The 20,398-nt window shown below is 44.4% G+C and overlaps 1 protein-coding gene across 1 annotated transcript in view; it reads right to left on the reverse strand.

The window, feature by feature from the left end:
* Positions 1–7,875: 7,875 nt before the first annotated feature.
* Positions 7,876–20,398, reverse strand: part of pkd1 (polycystin 1, transient receptor potential channel interacting) — a 178,907-nt gene continuing 166,384 nt past the window's right edge. The window contains 5 exon segments of the mRNA XM_033016786.1: positions 7,876–9,264; positions 11,790–12,104; positions 16,207–16,341; positions 17,436–17,723; positions 19,774–19,948. Of these exon segments, the coding sequence (XP_032872677.1) occupies positions 8,683–9,264; positions 11,790–12,104; positions 16,207–16,341; positions 17,436–17,723; positions 19,774–19,948 (1,495 nt within the window). The 3' untranslated portion in view covers positions 7,876–8,682.

The following is a 20,398-nucleotide window of genomic DNA, read 5'->3' on the forward strand; positions in this document are numbered from 1 at the left end:
ACATGGCTGAGAGGACTTTACTGATGCCTGTTTTACTGGAGATTCCGATGAAAGTTCTGTGGAATACATGTCGTGAAAACTTGCAGCAGGGTAATTGAATTGACTGAGAAAAGCATTAAGAAGTCTGAAGAATATGCAGTTAAGTGGATAGAAGTGGAAGAAAGTCTTGAAAGCAAAGTCCCTGCTGAGGTGCTGCAACACAAAGTTGTGAAACTTTGTGAATCAACTCAAACTGAAAGGTAAGATCTAAAGTCTGTATTTATGAAAATTAATCTGTATGGACTTTAATTAATTTAATTGCACCCTTTATAATGTGAAAAATGAGATTTGGAGGCTGTACATTCACTCATTCATTCACTCATTCATTCATTCACTCATTCACTCACTCACTCACTCACTCATTCACTCACTCACTCACTCACTCATTCATTCAGTCATTCAGTCATTCATTCATTCATTCATTCATTCATTCATTCATTCATTCATCCATTCATTCATTCATTCACTTATTCATTCATTCATGAAGTTGAGGGCCTAAACTATATGTATCAATAACAAGGTAAATTAAACATTTTCACTAATGCCAGCTTGTTGTAGAGTAATAAGACTTAACCATCTAATCTCGGAGCTGCCTGCGATAATTTACCGGGAAAAGGTGCTCCGATCGCGGGGCCTATGTATTTAACATAGTGAAGCCGCGGTCTCAATTAAAAAGCGGCCGATTCGCGAACGCGGAGCCGCGGATCATCTCCGCGGGTGGGGGGGGGGGGGGCTGTACATAGTGCCGTCCGTAGCGGCCGTTTCCAGGCCCCGACCACGGGAGAAAAACGGAGGACTATTCATTGCACTTTATGGGCAGCCATTGGAGTGAGAAATGGTAAGAAATGGCTGATGTTTATGTAGGAATTAATTGGTGTGTGTGAAACATAGAACATTAACTAATTTATCTATGGTGGTAAGTGTTATTCTCATTAACATTAAGGAGAGGTTGAAATGTTATGAATTGAAGTCCATGCAGACTTAATGACTGAGATGTTTTATTTTGTAGCCTCTGCCTGACCCTCCACAGGGGATGGTCTCCCCTGCCATTAATATATATATATATATAGGTATAATAATATAGTTTAAATGGACTGCAACACGGAAATAGGCTGCCCATCGTGTAATATGGGCATTGGCCACTAGATGGCGCTTACTTTCTCGATCTCATTTTCTAATTAGTTTAATTAATTAATGTGCAACTTTCGGCAATGACGAGTTATGACTTCCTTCTCAATTATACTTCATCTAAATCTGTGGAAAATTTCATGTAGTTTGGTGACTTGGGTCACAAAAACTGATTTCTAGACACATTTTTGATGCTCGGCCCACAGCCTAAGAAGGGAAAAGAGAGGAAGGAAAGAAGGGAAAAGAGAGAGGAAGGTGAGAGGGAAGGAAAGAAGGGAGGGGTGGAAGGGAAGGAGAGAAGGGAGGGAGAGGGCCGGCGGCAGGAGCGGATGCTGGGGTCCGGGCGGACGAGTGTGAGCTGAGGCCGAGGTTTGTAAACGTTGCTCCAATCCCTGGCCCGGTTGATTGTCTGCAGAAGGGTCTCGACCCGAAACGTCACCCACTCCCCAGAGCCGCCGCCCGTCACGCTGAGCCACCCCAGCCCCCCCGTATCCACCTTCAACTCCAGAGCCAAACAAAAAACACAGAGTGCTGGAGGAACTCAGTGAGTCAAGCGGCACCCGCAGAGGGAACGGACCAGGAGCCGCCACGGGCCAGGGTTCCCCCCACCCCAACAGGAAGGAACCGCAGATGCAGCCATCCCCGCAAAACACCAAATGATTCCGGGAATGCCGAGGTGAGAGAGTGAGAGAGATCGAAAGGACGGATTCGGATTCCAACTACGCCTCGCTGAGACCTCCCCTGAAGTTTCAAACCTACGGCCTCCTCCAGTTCGTGCCACGTGGACGGAGATACCACGTTGTAAACAACCACCTTCGCTACTTTGACCTGGAGTTCGTGAATCTTCACAGTCCCGCCAGCGGTTTACAGCTGTTTGATACCAACTTCAGGAAGGAGTGGGTGGTCTACGAGTTGAGCGTCCAGGAGGTGGACTCCGTTTACGGCGGAGAGACGCCAGGTCTGATGAGGGCCAAGTCATTATGGAATTGGGGAAAGTTCCAATGAGCTGGTGAAAGACGTGGACTGCCCTTACAGCGCCACTTTCCTCCACACTCTCCATCTTATGAAGACTGGAAACTGAAGAGTAGGGAACACCGTCCCCCTGCGTACCCCCCCATTTCCATCACTGCTTCAGCGGTTGGAGGAGATTGAATACGTTTATTGGCCAAGTATTCACATACAAGGAATTTGCCTTGGTACTCCGCCCACAAGTGACAGCATGACATACAGTGACAGTTGAGAATGATACATAAAGCATTAAATATTAAAATAAAACAAGGATAGAAAATAAAGCAAGGATAGAAAAGGAAAGGCAGAGCTATGGAGCGACTTGGAATATTCCTTTAAAAACTGGTGTTACTTGACCAGGTTGATCGTCAAGTATTATGTAGAAACAAAGAACGTCAGATGCTGGTTTGTACCAAAGATAGACAAAAAAGTACTGGAGTAACCTGGTGGATCAGGCAGCATCTCTGGAGAAAAAGGAAGGGTGATTTTTTGGTCGGGAATAAATTGTCCCGGCCCGAAACGTCATCCATCCTTTTTCTCCAGAGATACTACCTGAACCGCTATTCCAGCACTTAGTGTCTATCTTAGGTTGTCAAGTATTGTTTAGTTTAATTTATTATTGTTGTCATGCATACCGAGGTACAGTGACAAGATTTTTGTTGTGTGCTATCCAGATTATACATGATTACAATCAAGGTGCTTTGGGTGTTTGAGACTTGATGTGAGTTTGGAAGCTGAGTGGATAATTGGTCGGCCAACTATACTGGGAGTAGAACATGTAAAATTCTACCTGTAAATCTGCAAAAATCATAAGTGGTATTTATAACACAATGAAGGATTTTCCAGTGCTCAGCTGCCTAGTCAGCAGTTGGCAATCCCCTGCACAATCTGTGTCCATGCAAGCGAGTTCCCATTCTAACGTGACCAGATATTAGGCTGTCTTGAAGTGTGTCTAGCACAGCTATTGCCTCACAGCGCCAGGGACCCGGATTTGATCCTGGCCACGGGTCGAGTCTGTGTGGCGTTTGCATGTTGACTGCGTGGGCTTCCTTCGGGTGCTCGGGCTTCCTCCCACATCCCAAAGACATGCGGGTTTGTAGGTTAATTGGCCTCTGTAAATTGACCCTAACGTTTAAGGAGTGGATGAGAAAGTGGGATAACATAAATCTATTGTGAACGGGTGATCAATGGTCAGCTGGACTCGGTGGGACGAAGGGTCTGTTCCTGTGCTGTGTCATAGAGTCTTACAGCATGGAAACAGGCCCTTCGGCCCAATTTGCCCACACCGGCGAACATGTCCCATTTACACTAGTCCCATCTGTGTGCATTTGGCCCATTTCCCTCTTAACCTGTCCTATCCATGTGTCTCGAAACTAAAAGCACCCTGGACCAACTGTATTTCCAGTTGCTGAGAATTTTACAGCCAACTTGCTCAATGCCAAGAAAGGACCAATGTTGCAGGTATGGAGGGAGAATGATGAAGAAAAAGTCTAGAATGTTACAAAGCCAACAGTCTACACAGGTGAGGTGGATAGGACCAACTCCCTTTGACTAAATCACAGATGATGATGATGAGTGTTATTTTATTTAGTCCTTAGGGGCACAAAATGTATGCAAAGTGAGAAATCTTGTACAAAATAAAGGTGTAAAAATAGGAAATGAGAAAGCGATTAATTTATTTTTATATTTCAACTGCAATACAATAACTGAGTAAAATACTTTGTTTCCCTATTGCTCAAATAAATAATTTCAACCCTAATTCACCAACTATCTCTCAAGCAGTCAAAACTTTATTTGACATTGTCTTTCAGTGCATCGGAAATGTTTCTGGCATAAAGATTACAATTATTTACACATGGTTTAACGGTGCATTAACTCTGCCTTTACGGTGCGCAGTGGTGGAGGGAGGGGTGGTTGGTGGATGGAATGGATGATTACATTTGTCCTTGAAGTCACTAATGTTTGAAAATGAGGACTCGTGTCAATTCAATGCCCTTCAAATATTGTCAATGACTTGTGTGATTTATGTAGGATTTGTATAGAAAAGTGATTAAAATATGATGTCACAGTGGCGCACGGTAGGGTTGCTGCCTTACAGCGCCAGAGACCAGGGTGACAGCGTGAGTTTTTTCCGGGTGCTCTGGCTTCTTCCCACAGTCCAAAGACAAACAGGTTTATAGGTTGTTCAAGAGGGAACTGCAGATGCTGGAAAATCGAAGGTACACAAAAATGCTGGAGAAACTCAGCGGGTGCAGCAGCATCTATGGAGCGAAGGAGATAGGTAACGTTTCGGGCCGAAACCCTTCTTCAGACTGAGTAAAGATTGTAAATTGTCCCTAGTATATAGGATAATGCTAGTGTTTTGAGTTTGCCAGTCGGCATGGACACAGCGGGCCAAAGAGCCTGTTTTCGTGCTGAATCGGTAAACTAAACTATTAATTACACCCCAAGAAAAATCTTTGCACATCAAGACTTAACAAAGTTACGGTGATTGCAAATTCTGCTTGAACACATAAGCTAGGCTAATCTACCTTGTTCGCAATTAACGTATCTTTCTCTTGATACAAAGACCTGTGCTCTGAAGTCCAACTCTCCGATCATTTTGGGTCACAAACCTTGGAGAAAGTTTCCAGTTTGTGTTGGAAATGCCGCCCGGTTTTGGAGCTTGGAAAGATGATTCTAACCAGACTTTAAGCAGCAAACTATCCTGATCATCCTGGAGGTTTGTTGTCACTTCTGTCTGCCCTGACTGAATGAACATGATGTATCAGAAACATTCAGTTAACTAAATGAGGGATGCAATCGAAAAAAGATTGCCAACATCACTTCAACTTTCTGCACACCCATTCTTCCTTCTAAACTGCCCCATTTCCTTTCCCCATGTCCCCTTCCACCTATATCCCTTCCTCTGGCTTCACATTTCACGCATTTCAGAGACATGGAGTCATACAGCATGGAAACAGGCCCTTCGGCCCAAATTGCCCACACTGATCAACATGTTCCATCTACAGTAGTACCACCTGGCTGTGTTTGGCCCATATCCCTCTAAACCTGTCCTATCCATGTACCTGTCTAAATGTTTCTTAATCCTTGTGGAAGTACCTGCTCTTCTCTCATTATGTCACAGCTCTTCTTCCCATCTCTTGTCATTGTCCACCAAACTGCTTATCCCTCCCCCTCCTCCCCTAACCTGTATCCACCTATCACTTGCATGGCCTTGTCCCATACCCACCTCTCCTCTAGCTTTCTCCTCCTCTACTACAATCCGTCTGAAGAAGGGTTCCAACCCAATCGTCATCTATCATAAACCATCATCTGCAGTTCCTTGTGTCTACTTTAACTTTCTTCACTCTTTAACTAATATCAACGCCTGTCTCCAATTGCACTTTAAAAAACTATGACTCTATAACTCACCAGACATTTTCAGAGGACTGTTAAAGTCAACCAAGTTACTAAGGTCTGGAGTTGCACACAGGCATAGAGGTAAAAATGAAGACAAATTCAAGAGCTTATTTATTTTTAAAGTGCCCTGATGTGTAAATTGACCAGATGGTAAGACGGTGCGTTGTTGACTAAGAATAAGTCAGTGATGATAATGCAGAATATTTTGCATGGCAAATTGCTATTCATGTAGGATATTTGTTGTTTTGTGAACTAGTTGATTGTATTTTTAATCTAATCATTATTATGAATTCTGGCTTTTAATTCCAGATGTATTTAATTACTCAGCGGTCACAGAAAGATTTGTACTTAGCTTTGCTCCGTCTTGGAATACCAGTTCAGTAAGTAAGCACTAACCTTCTACATACCATCTGTAGTACTCTTTTAATCAGCATTTGGCACTTAAAGCACATTATATGCATTTTATAATAAAATAATACACAACCTTAAAACTGGCATATTTATCAAAGTTTACAATGAATATCCTGCAGTATTTCAGATAAGCAGCCTAAAGGCTCACGCTGAACCTATGTGATAGGAAGGAGACTTGTCAACAGTGTCCCTCTGTGACGAAAAATATAAAATTCAGTAATTTGTTCCAAGAAAAAAAATGACTTGGGCTTATCTCATTTCCAGCACTTGGGAAGAGCAGGTGAACACTTCCAGAGTAGTTGAGGAACAAGTTTGATAGGATCCTCGTTGTTAATTCCCCTGGTGTTCATACCATTAACTACTTGGTGACATTTCAACTTCTAATGCTTCTTCAGAGAAAGAAAGCCACAGGAAATGAAAGGTGCTTGAAGTTCACACATTGCCCAGACCGACTTTCCAAAGTTGGGTAGCAATGATGAATTACTTTTGTGGCTTCATATTTGGGCAGCACAGTGGCGCAATGGTAGAGCTGCTGCCTCACAGCACCAGGGTCCCAGGTTAGATTCTAACCACGGGTTCTGTCTGTACGGAGTTTGCATGTTCTCCCTGCGACTGACTGCATGGTTTTCCTCCGGGTGCTCCGGCTTCCTCCCACATTCCAAAAGACGTGTGGGTTTGTAGGTTCATTGGCCACTGTAAATTGTCCCTAGTGTGTAGGAAAGATCGAGTGTAATGATGATCGCTGGTCGGCGCGGGCCCAGTTGGCCGAAGGGCCTGTTTCCACGCTGTAGCTCTAAGCTGAACACATTTTGTAAGCTACACCCTGGGTGATTGGGAGAAGGAGGGTAGAATTCTCTATGAAAGTGTGTTCATTCACTAAACAAAGCATGAGACCATTTAGTGTTTGGTTACATTGTGCCTGAACCTTACACCAAATTCAATCAATGCTTGACCAGATGGAATGATAACGTAACAGTATGATCAGCACATTCATGGAAAGATTTCTCTCCTCTCTAATGCTCTTGTGACCCTGTAAATGTTGGACCAAAATAACCATTTTGTATATTTTCACTGCAAATGCTAATTTCTGTGCTGTAACATAAAGATAAATAGATACTCTAAAGAGGAGCAGCGGTAGAGTTGTTGCCTTACAGCACCAGAGACCCGGCTTCGATCCTGACTACGTATATGCTATCTGTACGGAGTTTGTACTTTCTCCCCATGACCTGCATGGGTTTTCTCCACGTGCTCCGGTTTCTTCCCACACTCCAATAAAGGTTTGTAGGTTAATTGGCTTTGGTAAAAATTGTAAATTGTCCCTTGTCCCTAGTGTGTAGGGTAGTGCTAGCGTACGGGGATCGCTGGTCAGTGCGGACTCGGTGGGTTGAAGGGCCTGTTTCCGCACTGTATCTTTAAACTAAACTATACTAAAAATCAAATTCCACTGCTTTGTGACATCCACACAAAATTATTTTCTACTGCTATGCATCTGCTTCTTACAATTAATCCGTTTCTTGTGGCCTGTTTTTATGACTGTTACGATACATATTTCACTGTAATTATTCACAACGCAGCTTACTTTTATGAGCTGTAGTAAACTAATCTTTTCACGGCTATTTGTTTCAGCTGTGCACGTAACAGGAGTGGGTAAATGTGCAGGGTTCTTGATTTGTGTGCATTTTATAATCATTTACAGTCACTCTCCTCCCCGCCGTGCAGGGACTATTATTTGATCAGAACATGTTCTATTTACGGTGAGAAATTAATCCCAATCTGCCTGTTTTACATTCCCTAACAAGAATGCCACTATTGTAACTTAAGCAAAAAATACTGTCTCGTAAAATAAACTGTGCTGTTTCCTCTTCACTTATCAAACAACAAATTAAATGATTTAAAATAGCAATTTTTAAATAAGTGCACCCTTTTCTGGTGCATGGCTAAAAAAGCAAGTTTGTACAATCTCTCCTTCTGAACTACCCTCAGTTTTAAAGTGCTTGTTAATACATATAAAGTAAACCATTTTTATAAAATGTCTGTCCTTTGTACGGCTTCTTCTAACCCGTTTCGTGAATAACTTGTCCCTTGGCGCAACGAACGACGTTCATCGATAGAGTCGCCAGTTTTGGTGACTGTTAGTGCCCGTTTGCCTTCTTTAAGCTGTAACGTCTCAGCCATTAAGTGTTGAGGGGAGGCGTGTGAATGAATGCGGGGATAATCCAACCTTCCATCAATGCTCAAACAAGTTGGGTCAGCGGTATCTTTTTACGACGTCAACATATGTGATTCAATCCACTGTATGGAGAGGGGCTGTGTGGAGTGACACATCTCTTGAAGTTATATGGAATTGAAGGGTCATTGTCTTGACCCTGCAGTGCACAGCCCCAACAGTGTGGCATAGTGGCGCAGCTGATAGAGTTGCTGCCTCACAGCGCTGTAGACCCCAGTTCAAATCTGACCTCAGGTGCTGCCTGTATGTGTGTTTGTGTGTAGTCCTCATGTTCTCCCTTGTGAACATGCGGATTTCCTCCCACATCCCAAAGATGTGCAGGTTTGTAGGTCAATTGCCCCCTAGTGTATAGGGAGTGGATGACAAAGTAGGATAACCCAGAACTGGTGTGAACGGGTGATCAATGGTTGGCATGGACTCGGTGGGGCCCGTACTGGTTGGATGCTGTACGGTATTGCCAAACAAAACTAATCGGGGTTTGAGTGACGTTGGTGATCGCCGGGCGTTTGTTGCCACATCTTGTCTGGCATTTTGGACGTTTTGGACTTTCTTCGAGGTGGCAGGGGTATTGCACAGTCTTCTAATTGGCTGGCCCTTGGCTGGGGGTCGTTGACCGCTGCCCTGTCCCCTAGAGGGCGCGGGGATGGCCGCCGATCGTCCCTCAGCCTCCTGCTCGCCCTCATCCTCCGATAAGCCGCCAGCAACTCTTCCGCCTTGGTGTTAATCCTCCTTTGCCGCGCTGTCTCCTGCACCTGCTTAAGCTTGCACTCCGCCTGGTAGACATCTTCGGTCGCGCTGTTCACCTTATCGAACTGCTCAAGAAGGGTTTCGAAAAGTGGAAGCAGCCGGTGGATGTTGGCCTCGATTTGCGGCGCCTTGTTGAGGCTGGCCGACGGGAAGGCATCCGCGGCGGTCGACCCGGCGCTGGACGAGGATGACGAGGAGATGTCGGAGATGGTGCTGGCGGTGTGGAGGCAGGTGGACTTGGAATCTCTGGATGACCCAGAGGGCAAGGGAACCATCCCTTCAAACTTCACCTTGTGACGGAACTGTGAAAAGAAAAGCAGAGGCGTACAAAATCATGAGAGGGATAGTTTGGGTTATCGCAGTCTCTCTTGCCCAGAGTAGAGGAATAGAGTACCAGAACATCGGTTTACGTTGAGTGGGAGGGGGGGGGAGATTTAATAGGAACCTGAGGGGTAACTTTTTTACACAAAGGTTGATGGGTGTATGGAACAAGCTGCCGGAGGAGGTAGTTGAGGCAGGTACTATCGTAAAGTTTAAGAGACATTTATACACAAAATGTTGGAGTAACTCTGCGGGCCAGGCAGCATCTCTGGGGAGAAGGAATGGGTGACATTTCATAGAAACATAGAAACATAGAAATTAGGTGCAGGAGTAGGCCATTCGGCCCTTCGAGCCTGCACCGCCATTCAATATGATCATGGCTGATCATCCAACTCAGTATCCCGTACCTGCCTTCTCTCCATACCCTCTGATCCCCTTAGCCACAAGGGCCACATCTAACTCCCTCTTAAATATAGCCAATGAACTGGCCTCGACTACCCTCTGTGGCAGGGAGTTCCAGAGATTCACCACTCTCTGTGTGAAAAAAGTTCTTCTCATCTCGGTTTTAAAGGATTTCCCCCTTATCCTTAAGCTGTGACCCCTTGTCCTGGACTTCCCCAACATCGGGAGCAATCTTCCTGCATCTAGCCTGTCCAACCCCTTAAGAATTTTGTAAGTATTTCGGATCGAGACCGTTCTTCAGACATTTAGACAGGTACATGGATAGGACGGGATTGCAGGTATATGGGCCAAATGCGGGCAGGTGGGACTAGTGTAGATGGGACATGTTGGGACATGAAGGTGCAAATGTGTACTACAATTTGCCAAACATTCGATGTGGAACCACTGCCTATTATATGGCCCATTCATTGTCTTGTGTGGTCAAGCAGCTGCAGTTCAGGCCATCGCCTGCAGATGGTGCTATCGTGGCACAGAGCACAATAAAGTACCTGTAGAAACGAGGAAATGCAGATGCGGGTTTACTAAGAAAAAGACACAACATGCTGGAGTAACAGCGAGTCATCTCTGGAGAACATGGATAGGTGACGTTTCAGGTCGGGACCCTTCTTCAGATTGACCCTCTTGGGAGGTTATGTTACAGTTGTTTAAGACGTTGGTGAGGCAACATTTAGAGTATTGTGGTCAGTTTTGGTCACCCTGTTATAGAAAAGATGCTGTTAACCTGGAAAGGGTGATGAGAAGATTTACAATGATGGTGCCAGGACTCGTGGGCCTAAGCTACAGGGAGAGATTGATCTCTTGATTAGGTTTGATTAGGACTCTATTTCTTGGAGCGCAAGGGGAGTGCAGGAGGATGAGGAGTGATCTTATAGAGGTGTATAAGATCATGAGAGGAATAGGTCGGGTAAATGCACAGCCTTTTGCCCAGAGTAAGGAAATCAAGAACCAAAGTACAGATGTTAAAGATCCCCCTAATCCAGGCATCATTCTGCTAAACCTCCTCTGATCCTTTCCAAAGCAATATGGTTCTTTATTGCCACATATGCACAGCACTGTGAAATTCTTCCACACGTCCCCATGTCTTCCACACGTCTTCCCCACAGCACCATTTATGCACCAAAGCTTCCACATCCTTTCTGTAATGGTGCGACCAGAACTGCAAAACAACGCTCCAAATAAAAGAGTCTAACGAAAGCAGTTTCTTGGCATCATTCCTGCAACATGACTGGACTAAATAATCTGAAGAAGGCTTCCGACCCAAAATATTGCATATCCATGTCTTCCAGAGATGCTGCCTGACCCGCTGAGTTACTCCAACACTTTGTGTCTTTTTTTTAAATAGTGAAAACCTTGCTTGTAATAACATCACAAACACATGGACTCAAACAACACACAAAGACAATTAATACTTAGGTTGTACATAAATCACATACATTTTACAAGATGGTGAAAAGTAAAACACCACACTAAGCTAAATATTAGTGCATTGTATCTTTTTTTGTAACCCAATGTCTGCAGGTCGTTATACACCTCGCGCTGCCTTGGCAAGGCCACCAGCATAATCAAGGACATGTCACACCCCGGCCACTCCCTCTTCTCCCCCCTCTCCCATCGACGAGGTCTGTATGGAGGTGTGTGTTTTCAGTGTGAAAACGCACATAACTTCAGATTCTGGGTATGGAAGGTTATTTTTCCAGATTTTATTGTCTCATCTGTTATCAGGCAACTGAACTATCCTACGAACAACTAGAGAGCTGTCCCGAGCTAGCGAGCCCCGAGCTACTATCTACCGCATTGAAGACCATTGGACTATCTTTGATTGGACTTTACTGGACTTTATTTTGCACCAAACCTTATTCACATTATTTCCCTTTATCATGTATCTGTACATTGTGGATGGCTCGATTGTAATCATGTATTGCCTTCCCAGCTGACTAGTTAGAGCACAACAAAAGCTTTTGGCTGTACATCGGTACATGTGACAATAATCTAAACTCAAACTCAAATAAGCCTAGCTTGGTCAACTGTGCAAATGTGCACCTACTTCTTTTATCTTGCTGACACCGATCCACATCTTGAGTCTTCTGATGAATAGCTCTGCTAACTCGTACTCCTGTGGCTCCACTGCTGGCCTGTGCATCTCCAGCTTAATCTCCCGGTAGTTCTGCAGTAGCACGGCCGCAAACAGCCGCACTACAATCCAGATCTCGATGACAATGTAACTGATGTAGTAGAGGGAGCATAGGCTCGGGTACTCGAAGAAGCACTGCCCCAGGTTCATCCCTCGTTGAATCACAGCGAGCAGGGAGAGCATGCTGCCTCCAAAGGTCTTGAAATGATCGAGGTTGGCGGAAAAAAACTGAAATATAAAATGACACAATTACATGTTGCTCTCCAGGCTATTTAACAGGCTATTATCAAACATCAAATTCCAAATGAGCTCCAAACTTCGAGACCCTTCTTCAGACTGGTTAGGGACAAGGGAAACAAGAGATATAGACGATGATGTAGAGAGATAAAGAACAATGAATGAAAGATCTGCAAAAAAGTAACGCTGATAAAGGAAACAGGCCATTGTCAGCTGTTTGTTGGGTGAAAACGAGAAGCTGGTGCAACTTGGGTGAGGGAGGGATAGAGAGTGAGGGAATGCTGGGGGTACCTGAAATTAAAGACATCTGTCACCGGGAGTGGGAGCGAAGGTGGAGCTGCGGGGTACTGAGGAGACATGAGTGAGGGCCTCATCTACGGTGGGAGAGGGGAACCCACGTTGATTGTATGTGTGTATATATGTATACATACACTACATACACACACAAATATATATATATATATATATGTATCAGGGCTCTCGCTTAACTTTTTTTCCCTGTTGCCAGCCGGGCAACCTTAGCAGCTTTTTAGGTTGCCAAATGACAGTTTAGGTGGTCATTTAAGATGGCTTGCATGACGCGTGCTCGGATGAAGTGCGTAGTTACCAGTCGGAATTATGCTCAATTAAGCATTCACATATTATTTCTGCTTCAAATAAAGTCACAAACTAACAAATTCACCAATCAAGACATGATATATACCACAATGACATGCAGCAAAATTATAATACAGTATCTCAACACTTTTTACACATTGCAATTAATGCAATTTTTGTTATTTCTTTCCACTTCCAAACAAAAATGTGGTTGGATTATTCAGCGTATGATCAACCTGTGTCAATAAATCCTGGACCTTGATAACATATATGCTTAACCATGCACACTACAGATTGATGCAAGCATGTTTTCTGTGAAGGACCGAAAATTATCATGACATGGCCATAATATGGGTCGTTATGGGTCGATAAATCCAACATATAGTTGTGAATGATGCTCAGTAAATAACTACAGTACTGATACTCCATATTAAGAGCATTGATTCGCCATTAAAATGAGTTCTGTAATAACGTGTCAACGGTAGCAGTGACAATCGAACACTGCCGTTTTAATATTTCATGTGTTCACAATTTAATTAATCCATCTTTATGGATTAAAACAAATAATAACATTGGGAATTAAAACATATTTGATTGCATTCCGTTATCAAACATAGTCGATGTTAGCTCTGAAGACATTGGGGTCGGGAGGGGGGGGGTGTGTGTGTGTGAATCAGTGCAGGATGGATAGATGGTGGTGGGGGGGCTTGAGAAAGCAATCGGTGTGGATTGGATGGATTGAAGCAGGGGAATTAGTGCGTGGTGGTTGGAGTAGGTAAAATTGTGGGGGGAGAGCGCGGGGAAGACAGTGGGTTGAATGGGGGGGGGGGGTCTGTGCAGGATGGACGGGGGAGCAGTGCTGGATGAAGGGGTGGAGCAGTGCAGGATGGATGGAAAGGTGGGGTCAGTACAAGATGAATTGGGAGGGACCAGTGTAAGATTGATGGGGAGTGGCAGGAGAATCAATGCGAGGTGGATAGGGAGATCAGTGCAGGATGAATAGATGGGGGGGAGGGGGGGAGTAGATGAGGGGAGCACAGGGGATGTCAGTGAGGACTGAATAGAGGCAGAAATGGGGATCAGTGCGGGATGGAGAGGAGGTGTCTCTGGGTAAGGGGAGTGGAGGGGGGCGTACAAGAGAGAGAGAGAGAGAGAGGAAGGGGCAGAGGAGGTGGGAAGGAAGGCCAGCGCTCCTCGGACAGCACCAGCATCATCGCTGCCTTGGGGGTCCCTTTCAGGCACGGAAATCGCTATCAAAATATAGAGGGGACCGGGGGACAGAATATCTTGGCGGCCGCGCGTGCATGCGCATACTCACACACGCGCGCGAGGTTTCGGAGGCCCCGTGAACGGTAAATTCAGCTCAATCAGTTGTTTTGTCTCAATCCAGACAGGGCTCTTGGTTAACCTGGCGGGACAGGCAGAGCTGAGCTGGGTTTAGCGCTGCTTCACTGCGCTGGCTGTGGGCCAAGGGGCACCGTTCCCGTCTGACTCCCGACGTCTCTAGCCACCCTCGGGCGTGGGGAGGAGGTTAAAACGGGGTTTTTTCACGACCTGGTCCTGAATTATATTTGTTGGAGTGCATGATGTTGCTAAAGAATCGTTCCTACGGCCGTGCTGTGTGTTTTTTTTTTTAATTCACCCGACTTGTTAATCGCTGGAATGATTTTAAAATCAGCTTCTGAAGCCGTCAATGCCGACAACTGGGACGGATTTTATGGAGGACCAGGTAAAAGAAAGTAGTTTATTTTTATGTATAAAAGTGTTTCTTAAGATGCCTTTAATTCACATTTTAAGTTGCGAAACGGTGATTTTTCCCCCCGAAGAACCGGCAGTGTATTTGCTGCAGATATGGGGGACTAAATTCACCGGAGCCTGAACGTTCCAAATGGTCCCGTTCCAGAAAATCCCACTCGCAAGCTGATTTAAATGTCCATTAATTTACAGGTATTAAACATTAAATTCCTTCCATTTGGCCTATAAACCCATGACAATGAGATTTAAAAATTATGTTATATTCTGAATTCTTGTGTGAATGTTATTTGGACACTTAGGCTATTTAAAAATGTTAATCTATTCTTAAGAAATGGATAGATGTTTAGATCTAGTAATTGAATTTTGTAATTAGCTATAATTAGGTAACTAACTTATTATATGCTTTAATTTCAAGTCATCTACGTAAGATTGTTTCATATTTGTTTCAGAATGCTTCAATCTATAATAACTGAAAATTTATTTCAGTTCTCTTAAATTTTAAGAAAGTTATCGGCTTTTAAATGTTCTCGATCACAGCTTTTGTGTTAAGTCAATGAAAAAGCAATAGGGAACAAGTTGCCAATTTCCGAGTATGAAAATGGCCATAACTTTTTTAATACTGAAGATATGAAAGCGAATTAGGTGTCAAATTAAAGTTCTTTTTATGCTTTATCTGATGGGATAAATTAAAGACTTGATTTTTTAAATCTCAAAATTTTGTAACATTGCCCCGTTAAATAACAGCTTCTCACTCTAGGCTTCCCCTCCATTATAACAATGCAGCACAGGGACAGGCCCTTCGGTCCTCAATGTCTATGCACAACATGATGCTGGGTTAAACTAATCTCTGCCTCACAGGATCCATATTTCTCCATTCCCTACATATCCATGTGCTTATCTAAAAGCCTCTTGAAAGCCACTATCATATCTGCCTGCATCACCAACCCTGGCAGTGTGTTTCAGGCACCAACCACCCTCTGTATAAAACAATTGCCCCACGTATCTATTTTAAATGTTGCTCGTTAACACTATGCCTTCTATTCTTGACATTTCCACTCTGGGGAAAGAGGACTGACTGTCTACCTATCCACGCATGTCATCATTTTATACTTCTATCAAGTCTCTCCTCAACTCTCTATATCCCAGAGAAAAGGTGGCGGGGTTTGTGGAGGAGTCCTTCCCTGGTAAACATAACCACAGCCGAGCAACACTTTGTACCTTTTCATATCTCTAGGTTCCCTCTCCCCTGATGCGGAGTGATCTTATAGAGGTGTATGAAATCATGAGGGGAATAGATCGGGTAGATGCACAAAGTCTCTTGCCCAGAGTAGGGGAATCGGGAACCAGAGGACATAGGTTTAAGGTGAAGAGGGAAAGATTTAATCTGAGGGGTGACTTTTTCACACAAAGGGTGGTGGGTGTATGGAATGAGCTGCCAGAGGAGGTAGTTGAGGCAGGGACTATTGCAACATTTAAGAAACATTTAGACAGGTACATGGATAGGACAGGTTTAGAGGGATATGGGCCAAATGCAGGCAGGTGGGACTAGTGTAGATGGGACATGTTGGTCGGTGTGGGCAAGTTGGACTGAAGGGCCTGTTTCCATGCTGTATGACTCTATGACCCGAAACGTCACCTATTCCTTTTCTCCAGAGATGCTGCCTGACCCGCTGAGTTACTCCAGCATTTTGTGTCTACATGCGGTGTAAACTGGCATCTTCCCACACAGTGTAATACCTACCAGATAACCAAGCTGTGTATAGGCAAGCAGAAGCCCAGCTGATGCCACGACAACTGCAAACAGCTCCTTTCCCGAATTATGCAGGGTCTTTCCAAAGATGGACCACCTTCTGACAAATCTCAGTTGTCGAGCAGCCTGAATCACAAACAAGGAATGAAAAGGGGAATTATAATCAGGTTTTATCTGTTCAAACATCAGCCCATTGTTTCTTGGTCTGAACAGGAACCATTCCGTCCCTCCATTTCAAAGCATGTGCCTCAATAAGACTGAAGAAGTCTGAAGAGGAATCCCAAACCAAAATGTCACCTATCCATGCCTGGCCCGTTGAGGATAAGACATAGGAGCACAATTAGGCCATTCGGCCCATCGAGTCTACTCCGCCATTTAATCATGGCTGATCTCTCTTCCCCTCTGAACCGCATTCTCTTGTCTTCTCCCCATAACATTTGACCCCCATACTAATCAAGAACCTGGTCAATTTCTGCTTTAAAAATACCCAATGAATTGGCCTCCACAGCGTCTGTGGCAATGAAATGCACCACGGAGATTGTATTACCGACCTTTCAGTAAAGTACATGGATAGATCATAGAAACATAGAAAATAGGTGCAGGAGTAGGCCATTCGGCCCTTCGAGCCTGCACCGCCATTCAATATGATGATCATCCAACTCAGTATCCTGTACCTGCCTTCTCTCCATACCCCCTGATCCCTTTAGCCACAAGGGCCACATCTAACTCCCTCTTAAATATAGCCAATGAACTGGCCTCAACTACCTTCTGTGGCAGAGAATTCCAGAGATTCACCACTCTCTGTGTGAAAAATGTTTTTCTCATCTCGGTCCTAAAAGATTTCCCCCTTATCCTTAAACTGTGACCCCTTGTTCTGGACTTCCCCAACATCAGGAACAATCTTCCTGCATCTAGCCTGTCCAACCCCTTAAGAATTTTGTAAGTTTCTTTAAGATCACCCCTCAATCTTCTAAATTCTAGCGAGTACAAGCCGAGTCTATCCAGTCTTTCTTCATATGAAAGTCCTGACATCCCAGGAATCAGTCTGGTGAACCTTCTCTGTACTCCCTCTACGGCAAGAATGTCTTTCCTCAGATTAGGAGACCAAATCTGTACGCAATACTCCAGGTGTGGTCTCACCAAGACCCTGTACAACTGCAGTAGAACCTCCCTGCTCCTATACTCAAATCAATGTAAGGGTGGCATTCCATAGATCATACCTTAACCATTAGTAGGAAAAGAAGGACGGCAGCCAGCTTGTTGAACACTTGACTCAGGGACGCCAACTGGTAAAAGTTGGTGAAGCAGTCTTGGTGGGCCAGGTAACGTGCCCACTGTCTGTCGCCGAGTTTAGCACGTTTCAGGTGCACAGCCACACAGCAGATACTGAGAATAATGACCGACCACTGCAGGTAGTTCCAGAACAGAAACAAGTAGGTCTTGCCTTCTTGACAGATCAGGAATAATTCACTAATTGTGAAGTAGATGACGAACAGCATGAGGAAGACCTGGAAGGAAGCAATTGGTGAATCTTATCTTCGGATAATGAAAAAGATTCTCACGCAGAACATAAAATGCTGGAGTCACTCAACGGGTCAGGCAGTATCTCTGGAGGACATGGACAGGTAACGTTTCGGGTCAGGAATTAATCGTCACAGTCAATAGATGACTGAAGAAGTGCCCCGACCCAAAACGCTGTCTGTTCATTCCCTCCCCAGATGCTGCCTGACCAACGGAGTTCTTCCACATTGCAAGATTCTAGCATTTACAGTTCCTTGTGTATACAAGAGGATTCTCTAATCCTCCTGAGCAGCTCAGCATTCTTTTTTTCGAATTGTGCTTCACGTTATTAAATTGAATTGAAAGATACAACAATGAAACAGACCTTTCAGCCCACTGAGTCAATGCTGACCATCAATCACCCTTTCTCACGCTTGTTCTATGTTATTCCACTTTTGTATCCACTCCCTACACACTCGGGGCCATTTACAGAGGTCAATTAACATAGAAACCGGCACATCTTTGGAATGTGGTTGGGGGGGGGGAAATGGAGCACCTGGAGGAAACCCACGTGGTCCGAGGCAAACTCCACACAGACAACACCCGAGGTTAGAATCGAACCTGGATCTCCAGCGCTGTCTACCACCTTTGCCACTTTGCAACACTAATGTCTTGCTTTTATGCACAGTCCTCTTTCATTTTACGATCTTCCATAATTTAGCGCCATTTTTGCATAATTTACATTTGTGTGCGTGTGGTGTCTGCATGTATGTGCCTGTGATCTTGCTACTAGCAAGATTTTCATTGTACCTGTCCCTGACTTTGTATTTGTGTATATGACAATAATCTCGACTTGAGTTGAATGTCAAGGCTACATCCCATCAGGCTAATCATTGACCATTTCTCATCTTTCAAATTAAATGACATATCGCGACATATTTTGCACAATGTTGGATGCAACTCAAGACGTCAATAGGTTCAGATGGACTATGGATCACTCTGTCTTGGTATCAATGCCATTCTGTTAGCTCGTTAAAGTGTTAGCTGTGGGGGAATGTGCAGTACAGCACACCCACGTTATAATGGGGCAAATGGGGATGGGGGGTGAATGACATACGTTATTGCCGATTGTCCACTATAACCGAGTAAGGGATTACTAATGACCATATTCTGGTTACTAATTACTATATTCTGGTAAACCTCTTCTGCAGCCTCTCCAAAAGCCTCCATATCATTTATTGTGATGGGCTGACCAAAACTGCACGCAATACTCCTTATCAGATTCTAATTAAAGTCCTATAAGGCTGAAACATTACTTTTGCACTCAATGCCCCGAGGGCGACACAATTGCACAGCGATAGAATTGCTGCTTTACAGCGCCAGAGACCCAAGTTCAATCCTGATCACGGGCGCTATCTGTACAGAGTTCCTCCCTGTGACCACATGGGTTTGCTCCGAGTTCTCCGGTTTCCTCCCACAATCCAAAGACGTACAAGTTTATAGGTTGATCGGCTTTGGAAAGCCGTAAAATAGTTCTCTAGTGTGTGTAGGTTAATGTACAGAGTGATTGTTAGTCGCCGCAGACTCGGAGGGCCAAAGGGCCTGATTCCGTGCTGTATGTCTAAAGTGAACAGATGAATGAAAGCATACCATACTCCTGGAGATGGCTGGATGGTTGGATAGAGTGGATGTGGAGAGAATGTTTCCACTAGTGGGAGAGTCTAGGACTAGAGGTCATAGCCTCAGAATTAAAGGACCTTCTTTTAGGAAGGAGATGAGGAGAAATGTCTTTAGTCAGAGGGTGGTGAATCTGTGGATTTCTTTGCCACAGAAGGCTGTAGAGGCCTATTTTTAAATCAGAAATAGATAGGTTCTTGATTAGTACGGGTGTCAGAAGTAATGGGAAGAAGGCAGGAGAATGGGGTTAGGAGGGAGAGATAGATCAGCCATGATTGAATGGCAGAAAAGGCTTGCTGGGCCGAATGGCCTAATTCTACTCCTATTCCTTATGACCTTATGAGTTAATGTCAGTTGTTCATATGTGCGGTAAAAACTTACCATCATGACAAGCGGAAAATCCATTCCAGCACTCAGGCGCAGCAGCGAGAATGGTTTGATGTCAATGGTGGTGAACACACCCCCCAACAGGGGGAATTCGATGAGTACGGTGACGACGCTGTACAAATCCACATTGGGGCAATACTGGGTAAACTCAACAAAGACAACCCTGGTCCTAGCAACACAAAAGGACAAGCCAGCTCTTTAAATTACATACAAAACATGGAGGACATGGACAGGTAACGTTTCACAGGTCAGGATTCTTCTTCACAATCAACAGATGACTCTGAGGAAGGGTCCCGACCCGAAATGCTGTCCGTTCATTCCCACCCCAAATGCTGCCTGACCAGCTGAGTTCCTCCAGCACAATGGGTTCTATGCACGATTCTAGCATCTACAGTTCTTTTTTGTATACAAGAAGATTCTCTAAACCTCTTGAGCAGCTCAGCATTTAAATTTTTTATAATTTTGATTGATTAGGTAATTTTGACTAATTAATTAGCATGGGCGTCAGGGGTTATGGGTCGAAGACAGGAGAATAGTGTTGAGAGGAAAAGATAGATCAGCCATGATTGAATGGCAGAGGAGACATGATTCTGCTCTTAGAACCTACGTACTTAAGAAA

Source organism: Amblyraja radiata, unplaced genomic scaffold, assembly GCF_010909765.2.
Source record: "Amblyraja radiata isolate CabotCenter1 unplaced genomic scaffold, sAmbRad1.1.pri scaffold_4_ctg1, whole genome shotgun sequence".
Lineage (NCBI taxonomy): Eukaryota > Metazoa > Chordata > Chondrichthyes > Rajiformes > Rajidae > Amblyraja > Amblyraja radiata.